Source organism: Dipodomys merriami, unplaced genomic scaffold, assembly GCF_024711535.1.
Source record: "Dipodomys merriami isolate MVZ:Mamm:240054 unplaced genomic scaffold, mDipMer1.0.p SCAF_4, whole genome shotgun sequence".
NCBI classification, from domain to species: domain Eukaryota; kingdom Metazoa; phylum Chordata; class Mammalia; order Rodentia; family Heteromyidae; genus Dipodomys; species Dipodomys merriami.
In genome coordinates this window covers 67,750,052-67,763,574 of record NW_027205603.1, presented here as the reverse complement: position 1 = coordinate 67,763,574, position 13,523 = coordinate 67,750,052, and the positions used below count along the sequence as shown (strand labels likewise).

The 13,523-nt window shown below is 37.8% G+C and overlaps 1 protein-coding gene across 4 annotated transcripts in view; it reads left to right on the top strand.

Moving 5' to 3' along the window:
• The window catches only part of Lrp12 (LDL receptor related protein 12), a 57,203-nt gene extending 47,720 nt beyond the window's left edge, over window positions 1-9,483 (top strand). For 2 of the 4 annotated variants that reach the window (XM_069991245.1, XM_069991243.1), the window contains 3 exons: window positions 321-1,437; window positions 3,098-3,230; window positions 7,222-9,483. In XM_069991245.1, coding sequence (XP_069847346.1) covers window positions 321-1,437; window positions 3,098-3,230; window positions 7,222-8,085 — 2,114 coding nt within the window. In that variant the 3' untranslated portion in view covers window positions 8,086-9,483. The remainder of the gene's footprint in view (window positions 1-320; window positions 1,438-3,097; window positions 3,231-7,221) is intronic. The other 2 variants (XM_069991246.1, XM_069991244.1) reach the window with 1 other exon arrangement.
• The last annotated feature ends 4,040 nt before the right edge of the window (window positions 9,484-13,523 follow it).

Genomic DNA, 13,523 nt, shown 5'->3' with positions numbered 1-13,523 from the left:
AACTATTGTGTTACTTTAAAATTCTCAGTATATCCTACTTGACTTTGGTTCTGTACACCATTTTACTAAATGTTCCGTAAATGCTTCCAGCTATATGCAAAAACAGAATTGATCCATTCTCTCTTCAGATTGGGATGCAAAGAATTTCATAGAAAAAATAATTGGCATTTAATTAATTAGTAATTAGTGCCATTACTAATTTGTCACTAGAACTTAACCTATTTTGAACAGAACTTTTTAAAAGCCTTAACAGTACCTACTTTATGTCTTCTGAAGAGTGTGTTTTTCTTCTTCCTGCTCCTCTGGCCACATACTCACAGGGAAATCAGAGGAGCCAAACTGTGCTTGTGATCAGTTTCGTTGTGGTAATGGAAAGTGTATACCAGAAGCCTGGAAATGCAATAACATGGATGAATGTGGAGATAGTTCCGATGAAGAGATCTGTGCCAAAGAAGCCAGTCCTCCAACAGCCGCTTCTTTTCAGCCCTGCGCTTACAACCAGTTCCAGTGTCTGTCCCGTTTTACCAAAGTTTACACTTGTCTTCCTGAATCTTTAAAATGTGATGGCAACATTGACTGCCTTGACCTAGGAGATGAGATAGACTGTGATGTGCCAACTTGTGGGCAGTGGTTAAAGTATTTTTATGGTACTTTTAATTCTCCCAACTATCCAGACTTTTATCCTCCTGGAAGCAATTGTACCTGGTTAATAGACACAGGTGATCATCGCAAAGTCATTTTACGCTTCACTGACTTCAAACTTGATGGTACGGGTTATGGTGACTATGTGAAAATATATGATGGATTAGAGGAGAATCCACACAAGCTTTTACGTGTGTTGACAGCCTTTGATTCGCATGCTCCTCTTACAGTTGTTTCTTCTTCTGGACAGATAAGAGTACATTTTTGTGCTGATAAAGTCAATGCTGCAAGAGGTTTTAATGCTACCTACCAAGTAGATGGCTTCTGTTTGCCATGGGAAATACCCTGTGGAGGCAACTGGGGGTGTTACACTGAGCAGCAGCGGTGCGATGGGTACTGGCATTGCCCAAATGGAAGGGATGAAATCAATTGTACCATGTGCCAAAAGGAAGAATTTCCATGTTCCCGAAATGGTGTCTGTTATCCTCGTTCTGATCGCTGCAACTACCAAAACCATTGCCCAAATGGCTCTGATGAAAAAAACTGCTTTTTTTGCCAGCCAGGAAATTTTCATTGTAAAAATAATCGCTGTGTGTTTGAAAGTTGGGTGTGTGATTCTCAAGATGACTGTGGTGATGGCAGCGATGAGGAGAATTGCCCAGTTATTGTGCCTACCAGAGTCATAACTGCAGCCGTCATCGGAAGCCTTATCTGTGGCCTGCTGCTCGTCATTGCATTGGGATGTACTTGTAAGCTTTACTCCCTGAGAATGTTTGAACGAAGGTCAGTATCCAGGTAAAACTAGCGTGATTATGCTGTCTGCAACAGAAACACGGCCCGTATGTTTGCCACAAGTCCTTCCATGTTATTGCCAAAATATTTTTGTTTTATGTTAGTTTAGAAATGTATCTATTGTTTAACAACTTACACTGTTAGTATGAAAAGCCTAAGACTCAAGGCTAACCCAGTCCAACTATGAAATGCTTAGATTTATGAGAAAAGCCCATCAATGTTACCATCTCTTCTTTTCAGATGAACATGTTTGGTAGATCTTTTGTATGCTACAACTCTCAGTTCTAATTTTTTAACTTGTATTTTACAAGTGTTCAGTGATACCATGTATTTGTGGAAAGCACTCTTGAATTGAAAGAAAAATGAATAAGGCACAATCTCACAAGCAGTTTACAGTTAGGAAGAAGGAATTGGTATATGGAATAATATTACAAACTGCAAGTCCTAAAAGAGCTGTAAAACAGAGTGGTAATCTGACAGAAAGATATGGAAGGGTTTACTTGGAGGGGTGCCATTTGAAATGTGTGAGTAGACTATAAGTAGAGAAAAGGCATTGGAGTTAAAAACCTAAGAGACTGTAGAAATGGGAATGCCCTGCATTGCTTGGAGATGAGTATATAGTTCATTTGGTCTGGAGCCTAAGACACACATGAAAGACTAATAGGTGATGAGATTGGGCACAAATCCAGCATCCTATTATACAGTTTCATAAAAGCTGTGCCTCAGAGTTCTCAGTTCAGTAAGACAATTAACTATTAAAAGGATAACCTCTTTAGGGAAAGTAGTTTTCAGTGTAGGGCAGAGGAAATTGGACCTGGGAGAAGTTAATCTTACAGAAGGCCCCCAAATGGCTATTGTGGAAACAATGACTTCTAGTCTAATGGAGCACAAATAATAGGTTTAACAAAGGACATACCAGACAACTAGGCTTAAAAACAAACAGAAAGCACAGCATCATGATAGTTATAGCATCTTTTCTTTGAACAGTGAAATGGCAAGGCATCTTTCTGCCACACCTAAACAAAAGAGCAGCATGGGGCTGGGAATGTGGCTTAGTGGTGGAGTGCGTGCCTAGTATGCATGAAGCCCTGGGTTTGATTCCTCAGTACCACATACACAAAAAAAGCCAGAAGTGGCACTGTGGCTCAACTGGTAGAGTGCTAGCCTTGAGCAAAAGAAGCTCAGGGACAGAGCCCAGGCCCTGACTGGTTAAAAAAAAAAAAGAGCAGGATGAAGGCCCTGTGTAGATAGACTGTCCACTTCATTTTCCATTCCCAGGGTAAAGATAACACAGAGTTAAGTTTGGTTGAATGACTTCAGCTTTAAAAATAATCAGATATAAGCCAGGCACCAGTGGCTCATGCCTATAATCCTAGCTACTCAGGAGGCTGAGATCTGAGGATTACAGTTCAAAGCCAGCCCAGGCAGGAAAGTCTGTGAGACTTATCTCCAGTAAACCACCAGAAAACCTGAAATGGCACTGTGGCTCAAGTGGTAGGTCACTAGCCTTGAGCTGAAGAGCTGAGGGACAGCGCCCAGGCCGAGTTCAAGCCCCATGATCAACCAAAAAAGAAAAAAAGAAAGATATACAAAGATTCAGATGTTTTTAACTAGTAGAAAGTACTTGCCTTTTTTAACCCTTTTCTATCCTCTGTTCTTAAAGATCATTTGAAACCCAGTTGTCAAGAGTGGAAGCAGAATTGTTACGAAGAGAAGCCCCTCCTTCGTATGGGCAGTTGATTGCTCAGGGTTTAATTCCACCAGTGGAAGATTTTCCTGTCTGTTCCCCTAATCAGGTATATTGCAATTTCTGATTTTTATTGTCTCATAAAACACAATCTATACCTGAATGTGTGGTGAACAAGGACCCTTGATTGGTAGAAATTTGCAATCAAGTTAAGGACTAAATGTATGGAGAATTTAAAATTATAATTTTTCTTATATTTTAACACAAAATCAAAAGACTTTTTTATTCTTCTGATTTGGTTTGATTCAGCATTTTATTGTTAGAGTAATTTAATACACTAAAATTCATAAGTAACTGGCAAATTATTTTCAAATTGAAACATTCAAAGATGAGAAAGAATACTAAAGTTAATATACTAATGATGTCACATGTCAGACTAACCAATTAGAAGTAAAAGTAACTGAACTAAGTTAAATCTCTCTTGCAGGGGCTGGGAAGGTGGCTCAGTGGTAGAGAGCTTGCCTTGCATGCATGAGGCCCTGGGTTCGATTCCTCAGCACCACATAAGCAAAAAGTAAAAAGCCGGAAGTGGCACTGTAGCTCAAGTGGTAGAGTGCTAGCCTTGAGCTGAAGAGCTGAGGGACAGCGCTCAGGCCCCATGACTGGACCCAAAAAAAAAAGAATTTGACCCATTTTCTCTATATAATAGTAACTCATTCTTTATTTATGTTTCTGAATTTATTATTATATTTCCCAGTGGGTTTTTAAGCTTTCTTTTTTTTTTTCTTTTTGCTTATGTGGTGCTGAGGAATCAAACCCAGGGCCTCATGCATGCAAAGCAAGCGCTCTACCACTGAGCCACCTTCCCAGCCCTTAAGCTTTCTTTTTTAAGATTTAAGAATATGTCTTTGGGTTCATATCAGGCACAGAAGTGTGTGTGTGTGTGTGTATATACATATATATTTAAATTGCAAACTTACCCAGAAACATTTATAAAAATAGTCCTCAGTATTAGAATTAAGAACTCAGTGAGGTAATTTCAAAATAAGCACAATTTCACTTTTGATAGATGAGCTTGTTTATTATTATGGTCTTTATCCTTATAGGAAATACTCGTTGAAAATTTGTAGCTTTTGAACCTTTCTCTAACTGTTCCTTGTAATTTAGAATTCCCACTGTTTGAAAGTGTGTGTGCAAAACAGAATAGGAAAAAAATCTAAATTGTGGCTTCTTTTTGTAAGTGGAAATGCAGACCAAGGTTAATTCCACTTACTCATTCACTACTGCACCCCTGAACACTTACTAGAAGGCACACAGTATCCACAAGACTTCCCTCACTCCCAATACCAACTGCAAGTTTAGAGGCTCCCCCCAACAACCCTCAGGGTTTCATTTTCAGTAGGAGCACTCAGATAAGTCACTGGGGACTGTTTACTTCTTGCTTCCATTTATTACTAGATTCAGATTAAAACTGAAATTCGGAAGGATGCTGAACACATAACTTCTAGTTGCCATTTTACCAGAAACTGGAGAGCAGTGTCACACGTGTGACAGATAGTGTACAAGTGGTATTACCAACTTGACACTAACCTAAGCCCCCCTGTCTGGAGCTTTTATCACGGTCATAATTAATTGCCTAAGTGGCTCATCTCAGTCTCTAGACCCTCCTAAGGTTGACATCAGCTGACTAAAGCCACCACCACACTAAGTCAGGTTGTTGCTGTCTAGCTAGCACAAGGCCTCCAGGCAGACATTTCTGTCAGGCATGACATTCCAGAGGTTTAGAGATCATATCCCAGAAGCTCAGGTCAAAGGCTTTGAGTAAGATTAAATTCTTCAACTAAGATAAAAAGCCCATTCTCCAAGGTTTTAATTTACCCTTCTGTGGGAGCATTCTACTTCAACTACACATTTAAAGTGTGTTCATGAATACTAAGCTTAATTTTATTTAATGAGATTAAATTCAGGTTTAAAATTTCTGGTAATAAATTATCAAAATTCCATAGCAGTTTTGGGGAAAAAAATTATTATCTCATTTAAAATAAATGCTTTTCAGCATAGAGGTAGCTCCACGGGAAGAATACTTGCCTAGCAAGCACAGGCTCTGAGTTGAGACCCCAAAACTACCAAAGAAAAGGAAGAAAGGCCTTCTGAGAACGTGCTGTTTTATAATCTGAAGTGTAGAAAATTGTTTCTAAGACTTCTGTGAGATTCTTCCTACAGGGTGCTATTCACCTGGACTGTGACAGACTTGAGTGTTAAAAGTAGTATTAATATATACTGGAGACATTATTAATTTAGCTGGGTGGGAGCCACAGAATGGTACTTGAAGAACCTTCTATTCACTGCAGCATTTCACAACCTGTTGCTCACACAAAGCCAGACATCCTGAATGCTAAACACTGATCACTGCTGGAGGAGTTCATTTTGATGGGAGCCACTTCTTCTTTTCATTATGTATCTCTTAATTGGTGAGAAAAATCTAACTCCCTTGTACTGCAGGTCTATGTATACTGATACCCACATTTCCTGTTGACAATCTGTACTTCAGTAAAACTAAACTATGACATTTTCCTGTTTTAGTAGCTTCGTAGCCTTCTTTGGATGACATTCCTAGCACTATGGAAAGACCCATGTGGAAACCACAAAATCTCCATACCAGTCACAATGACCAATGGAGAACATAGCTATCCTACCTTCCTCAGACACTTCTCTTCTTTTTTCTGTGAGGGGAAAGACAAGAGTTTGTGGGAAGGCTTTTCATTTGAAGGAGAGAATATCAATACACCTTATTTTAAATGATCATTTATGCCAGGTTGAGTACAGTGGTTCAAAGTTTGAATACTTTGTTTTATGACCACTAGGTGGAGCTTAAAGACTATATTCTGTGCATTTTGTAAAAATATTTTTATCCATCTAGAGAAAATACATTTTTCTTTTAGTTGGGCTAGGCATTTTCATATGTACTGATTAAAAATAAATTTTTATTAACCACAGAATTAAAAGCTCAAAGTAGGAGAAATATTTGAGCTAGTGATAAAGACACACTATGATAGGAGAAAAAAAGTCACCACTAAAAAAAAAAAAAAAGCAAAGAAACCAGTATGATTTATGCCCAACACAAACTGTAGAAAACAAGATAACCCTTAAAAATTAAGACAGAATCTAAATGCCTATAATAACCTTGGTGTTGCCTCAGTATCTATTAATTCAACAAATCCTTGAAACCCAAGTCTGAAATATAGTTCTTACATATTTGTGCTAGGTCAGCCTTATAAATCAAGTATAACTTGTTTGTATTTTTTTTAAACCAAACATTAAAAGAAGCCTGGTTTTCACACTAGCCTCTTAGCAAAATCATATGAAAGATGTTTGCCTTTCTTCCTAGTTGTAGAAGTACCAAGTTATTTTATGTCCTACCTTTGTTACACTGTACTTTAGAATTGGATAATTATAGTTTTGAAACAGTAACTTTTTATATTTGACACTAAGAATCATTGTTAAGTTGAATGTTTAAAATGAAGTATCAAGAAAATCTTCCAGGGGCAGGACATGGTCCACACCCACACCTGTAATCTTAGCTACTCAGGAAGCAAAGATCAGAAGGATTTTGTTCAAGAACAGCCTAGACAAAAAGTTAATGAAACTCTTCCTCCCCTGACCCCATTTCCACAAATAAGCTAGGTATGGTGGTGTATAACTGTAATCTAACACAGGAGGTGTAAGTAGATGGGTCTCAGGCCAAGATGAAAACAAGACTATCTCAAAAATGGGTAACTAAAGTAAAAAGGGCTAAGAACATGGATCAAGGGATACAGCCTAACAAGTACAAGGCCATGAGTTTAGACCTCAGAACTAGAGTGTGAGTGAGGGAGAGGGAAGAGCTAGATGGAGAGAGAAGAGAGGAAGGAGTTGAGAGATCTTAAAAAGAGAGACATGATTCAAGGTATCGATTAGATTCTACAGGATAGAGGCCAGAGAATTTAACCCATCCTAATAACAATGAGTAGAAGAAGTTTTAGCCACAACATATTCTTAATACAAGAATGTTACCCATCTCAATTCTTTGTGTTACTTAAGATTTTTTCTTATTTTCCTAGGCTTCTGTTTTGGAAAACCTACGGCTAGCTGTACGATCTCAGCTTGGCTTTACTTCAATCAGGCTTCCTATGGCAGGCAGATCGAGCAACATCTGGAATCGTATTTTTAATTTTGCAAGATCACGTCATTCAGGGTCATTGGCTTTGGTCTCAGCAGATGGAGATGAGGTTGTCCCTAGTCAGAATACCAGCAGAGAACCTGAAAGAAATGCTCACAGAAGTTTGTTTTCCATGGAGTCTGATGACACAGACACAGAGAGTGAGAGAAGAGATACAGCTGGAGCTTCTGGTGGGATTGCAGCACCTTTGCCCCAAAAAGTCCCTCCCACAACCGCAGTCGAGGCTGTCGTGGGAGCAGGTGGCAGTTCCTCAACTCAAAGCACCCGAGGCAGTCACCCAGATAATGGAAGAGAAGTGACCAGTGTGGAACCCCCAAGTGTGAGTCCAGCTCGGCACCAGCTTTCCAGTGCTTTCAGTCGTATGACTCAGGGACTACGTTGGGTACGTTTTACATTAGGTCGATCAAATTCCGCAAGTCAGAACCAGAGTCCTTTGAGACAACTTGATAATGGGGTAAACGGAAGAGAAGATGATGATGATGTCGAAATGCTCATTCCGATTTCTGATGGAGCTTCAGACACTGATGTTAATGACTGCTCCAGACCTCTTCTTGATCTTGCCTCCGATCAAGGACAAGGCTTTAGGCAACCGCACAGTGCAACAAACCCTGGAGTAAGGCCAAGCAATCGCGATGGCCCCTGTGAGCGCTGTGGAATCGTCCATACTGCCCAGATACCAGACACTTGCTTAGAAGCAGCACTGAAAAATGAAACGAGTGATGATGAGGCTTTGTTACTTTGTTAGTCCTAATCACATAAGGGAGATTGTATACAAGTTGGAGCAATATCCATTCATTGTTTTGTAATGTTACAATTAAACTAGTTTTAGTTTACAAAAAAAAAAGATGCAGGATGATTTCTTATTATATGTTAGCCTGCATAGTTAAACAACTTGTAACTCTATGAACTTAGAGTTTACTCTTTTAGCAGCTAAAACTACATTATGTGTTCATATTGTTCAGTAATGTTCTTCCATTTGTTTTTAATTGTTTTCATCCTGGTACTGTAGTTCACAGTAGAAATACAGCTGCTTAAACTCAGTTGACTGTCATTTTATCCGTCCTATGTTAAAAAAGATTTGTTTGTACAAAATGTCTTCTAATTGAGTCTTTTATGCTTTTGCCAATACACAAATTATTACACTAGATGTTAAGGTTGTTGATGTAAAAAAGAAAACACTTATACTCACCTTGTTTGCATACATTTGTCCATTATTGAATTTCATTATAATATGCATTTATCAAAGGGAAAAAACTTCCTCAAAATTTTTTTCTTATGTTGAACATAGTGATATGAAATTTAGGTAGAGTTAGATAAATTAATGGCAAAAACAAAACCTTTTATAGATTTTCTAATATTGACTTTAATACTCAAATATGGTACAAACCAAATGGTAAAATCCCATTTCATATTTCTGTTTTCATCTCTATTTTGGGACAGAATTAAATGGATGAAGATATTCTACTATGCATTAAATCTTGAACTTTATAAACTGTGTACAAAAATGGTACATGCTAAGTTCCAGCTGGTCTTGTCTTTCCCTAGTCTAGGGGTACTCTTGTATTGGCCCTCGGGATTTGCACTAAAATCGTAACAAGGTCTCAGATGAGTTTAGTGCATAAGCACTATCACTTTAAATAGTATTCTTTGCTACCACAGTGACTATATATTTCCATAGCTTTCTGGAGGGATGGGGGATCATTTTTATTACAATTTGAAATTGCTTTGCTGGTTTCATATTTATTTGTTGTATTTAAAGTTTTCATTATTGTAAGAGTGATTTTTTTTTCAGTATATTTTATTCATGGGGGTCATGCTATACTCTGGAAGAAAAGCAAATTTAAAAATTCAAATTGCCCCCCCTTTTTTAAGTATAGTGAGTTGCAAAAACCCAGGGTTTTTTTTATTGTTAATTCCTATTTATTTATTCTTTAGCTGTCTGTTTTAGTAGCTTAATGATTGAGTATGAAAAATGTATCTGTGTGTGATTATTGCTATTTATTAAATTTTAAATACTTTGCTGAATGTCATTTTAAAGCATGTTTGAGGTCTTGTGTATTTGTCCTGTTATGCTGTCAGGAAGAACTGACTAAAATGTTTTAATATGTATCAGAAATTAAAATGATTTTTTTTATTGCCTTGAGGTACTTTTTAAACCAAAGTTGTTCTTTGTTTCCGTTGAATCTAGACACATGTACAAATTCAGGCATCAGAGTACGCAATACATTTAGAAGAAAATGGAAGATGTAGCAACCTTGACTTTGTAGTAAAGCAGTAGCTTACTCGAAGGGTAAAATTCCCTACAGACTTGAATATCATTTTACCTATTAAGAAAACTGTCTCCTAATTGATGTCTCATATAATATACCCTTTTTATTATTTTCATATACAAAACATTGTACTGGCAGAATTCAGGTTAGCAAATTAGTCATCTTTTTAGGGATGGGGAGCATTTTTCTTCTGCAAAGGGCCAATGTGAATATTGATAGCATTCACATGCCTAGATTTTTTAATTTCACGTTATTGATGAAGCTAGATTTATCTAATTTCAAGTCCCACTTGAGGTTGGGCCAGATCAAGTGAGTTTGCTGGCCATTTACAGCCCAGGGACCAGACATTCCCAAATCACCTCTAATGTATGTAGGCCCTAATAGTCTTATCCACCAGAGAGATTTGTGGTTTTATTTTCTCTGTTTTTTTCCCTCAAGTTCTGGGGATCAAACATAGAGTCTTGTGCATACTGCTGACATATTTTGTTTTGTGTTGCTTTTTAATTGACTTATACAATTCCCTGGTTTAAACAGTAAAAGGTAAGTTCCTCTCCTGCTCCTGAAACCCATCTTTTAGTTCCATTTTGAAATGACACCAGATTCTTATATATTTCTACAGAAAAAATCATATATTTGACATACAGTATATAAACATATACTATATGTGTATCAGTGCCATACATTGTAGTGTAGGTTATACAGCGCATGTTTGCTATACCCTTTCTCATGTGGAAATATGTCATTAGAATTTGAATATTTATGCATCTTTAAATTAATTATTTCTCTAAATTCAGGGCTTTTTTCGTCTCTTTCCAGGAGTTACCTAGTTTTCCCAAAGCTACTAAATAATTCTCTCTTTACTGATTTGAAATAGAACTTTTTTTTTGGTCGGCATAGTCCTTGAACTCAAATCTTGGGCATTGGCCCTGTGATTTTCTGCCCAAGGCTAGCACTCTACCACTTTGAGCCAAAGTTTCACTTAGAGTTTTCTGGTGGTTAATTGGAAATAAGAGTCTCACAGTCTCCTGCCCAGGCTGGCTTTGAACAGTGAGGCACCAGCACCCCACTGAAATAGAATTTGTATATAGTAAACTTCCATAATATTTCTGTGTTTTAAAACTAATTCTGTTCTCTCCAATCAATCTGCATCTCTTTGTACTAATACTTCATTGTATAATAACTCATTTTAAAATACATTTCAGATAGTCTTATTTTGACATTTGAACTTCAGAGTCAACTTCCTGAGTTTACAAAACTTTTTTCTGGGTAGGTTTACTATTAGAGGTTAATGAAGAGTAGGTAATTGGACATCATTGTCTGCTTTTCATCTAAATCATGACACCTTCTCTAATGGCCCTCATGTCTTGTTGTTTTCTACATATTATTTACATTCTGCTTTAGACATGTTTTTAAAGAATGTATTCTCACAAGTTTTATCATTTTGCCATAGGTAAAATTTTTTTCCCATTTATTTACTTAACTAAATTTTAGCATATAGAAAAGCTAGTAGGGTTTTTGGTCTATGTTAATGTTTTATCCAGCCCCAAAACTTCATTTTCTTAAACTTTCGTAGTAGTATTTATGTTTGTTATTTTATATTTTTCAACCACACAATTATGTCATCTGAAACACAGATCAGTAAACTGTTCCAGTTAACATACTTCTGAGTGTCTTAATTTAGTTGGATTGTCTAGTACTCTGGAACGATGTTAAATAACACTGACAATACAACAGTGAGGTACTGAAATAGATTTAGTCCTCACATTACCCGCTAATCCCTATTTTAAGCATATTTTTAGGAACAGATGCTGAATTTTACTACAATCCTTGCCAGCATCTGTAGAGATACTCATGATTCTTCTTTGGATTCTAATATAATGGATTTCGTTAATATGTTCTATTGGTTTGCATTCCTCTTTGATACCTGGTTTCAACCTACTAGGTCAAGATGCTGCCCCTGGGGCCTATATCCTAATTAGTTTTCTCTTTTACTACTACCTAAAAAAAAAGAAATAAAAAGATTTAAACTTAGGTATGTCTGACTTCACAGGTCTAACATGGACTGTAAGGTGAAGTTACAGAACAATCTGGAAAAACTAGTCTTTAGATTGAGTTATCCAAACTCACTGTGACAGATTTATCACCATAATGATCAAAGCTATCTCATAAGATTAATGTAAGGATAATAATAAAGACCTCATACATGTCTTGACTACCTATTGCTGCATAACAGATTACTCCTAACTTTTTTGCTTGAAGTAACTGCAGTCACAAATCACTAACTCGTGGCTGGTGAGTCAGTGCTGGTGCTGGCCAGAGCTCTGTCAGGAGCTTGGGATACTCTTCATAGTCCTTCCACTGGGCTAAGTGTGCTTCCCGACATGATAGAAGTACAAGGCTTCTTAGGACTAATTCTCGGAAGTGCTAGGATATGACCAGCCACACTGAATCTGTCTGCACAGAAAGAAAGACTCCACTTTAAAATAGCAAAGGGTTTATGGTATCTTCCATCTTCTGTAGATTTCTTTTAAATGACATTTTGAGGATTAATAAAATTTGGGGGGCAAGGGGGATCAACTTTGGAAACCAGGGTTAGAGCCACAGGGAAGCTTGATTAACGAGAAATTAGTGTCGAAAGTTGGGAGATACAGGCTTTGGAGTCTGGCCCATCATGCCTCAATTCTAGTTCCACCACCAGGGTTTTTGTTGGGTTTTTGTTTGTTTTTTGCCAGTCCTGGGGCTTGAATTCATGGCCTCTCTGTGCTCAAAGCTAGCACTCTACCACTTGAGCCACGGTGCTACTTCTGGCTTTTTTCTGTTTATGTGGTACTGAAGAATTGAACCCAGGACTTCATGCATTCAAGGCAAACACTCTACCACTAAGCCACATTCCCAGCCCACTAGAGTGACACTGAGTAAGTCATTTGATCTTACTGACCTTTCTGTCTCAGCTGGAAAGTAAGAATAACACATCCCACAAGGGTCAAACCCTGGAACTGAAGTGGTAAGGAATGAAAAAAAATTGGGGGTGGGGGAAAATTTAAAAACAACCATCAGTAGGATGGAAAGCGGACATAATGAAATAGATTAAGGTGGGGTTTGTTGTTGTTGTTGGGGCTTGAACTCTGGCGTGGGGCTGTCCCTCAGTTCTTTAGCTCAATACCAGTGCTCTACCTTTTGAGCCACAAGGCCACTTCTGGTTTTCTGGTGGTTTATTGGAGATAAGAGTCTCATGGACTTTCCTGCAGGGGCTGGCTTTGAAACACGATCCTCAGCTCCTGAGTAGCTAGGGTTATAGTCATGAGCCACGCCTGGCAGATTAAGGTATTTATGTAGGTAACTGGAGAAGATGGAGGTCTCAGCCATTACTGAAGCAATTATTGAAGCAATCACTTCATAAAATCAGGCTGGCCTTGCTGCACAATTTAAATATTTACCATATGAGTCAGAAATTCCACTCCTAAATATATACCCAAGAAGTGAGAACATGTCCATACGAAAAAAAGAAGCATTAGTTCATAGCAATATTATTTGTAATGGCCAAAAACGTAGAATATATCTAAATATCCATTACAAGATACATAACCAACAAAAGCCATGAGCAATGCAATCCCATATTCAAAACACCCAGAAAAGGCAAAGTTATGGAAATAGAAAATAGTGTTTGCTCAAAGCTAAGGAAGGAGAAAGGAATTTGAGAGAAGGTGAATGCCAAAGGAAAACTGCACAGGAGAGCATTAAACAGGCAAGGACGGTTCAGAGTAGGAAGGGGAGAGCAGACAGACTCAGGTTTTTAAGAACTAGGATGAGTCAGTGGCAAGTACTAGAGGACTTTAGGGCAAGTCTCATCCATGTTGATTAGCTTTTTTATGTATGCTAATTGCCTCTAATTGAAGTGAGCCTCCTGTCCTCC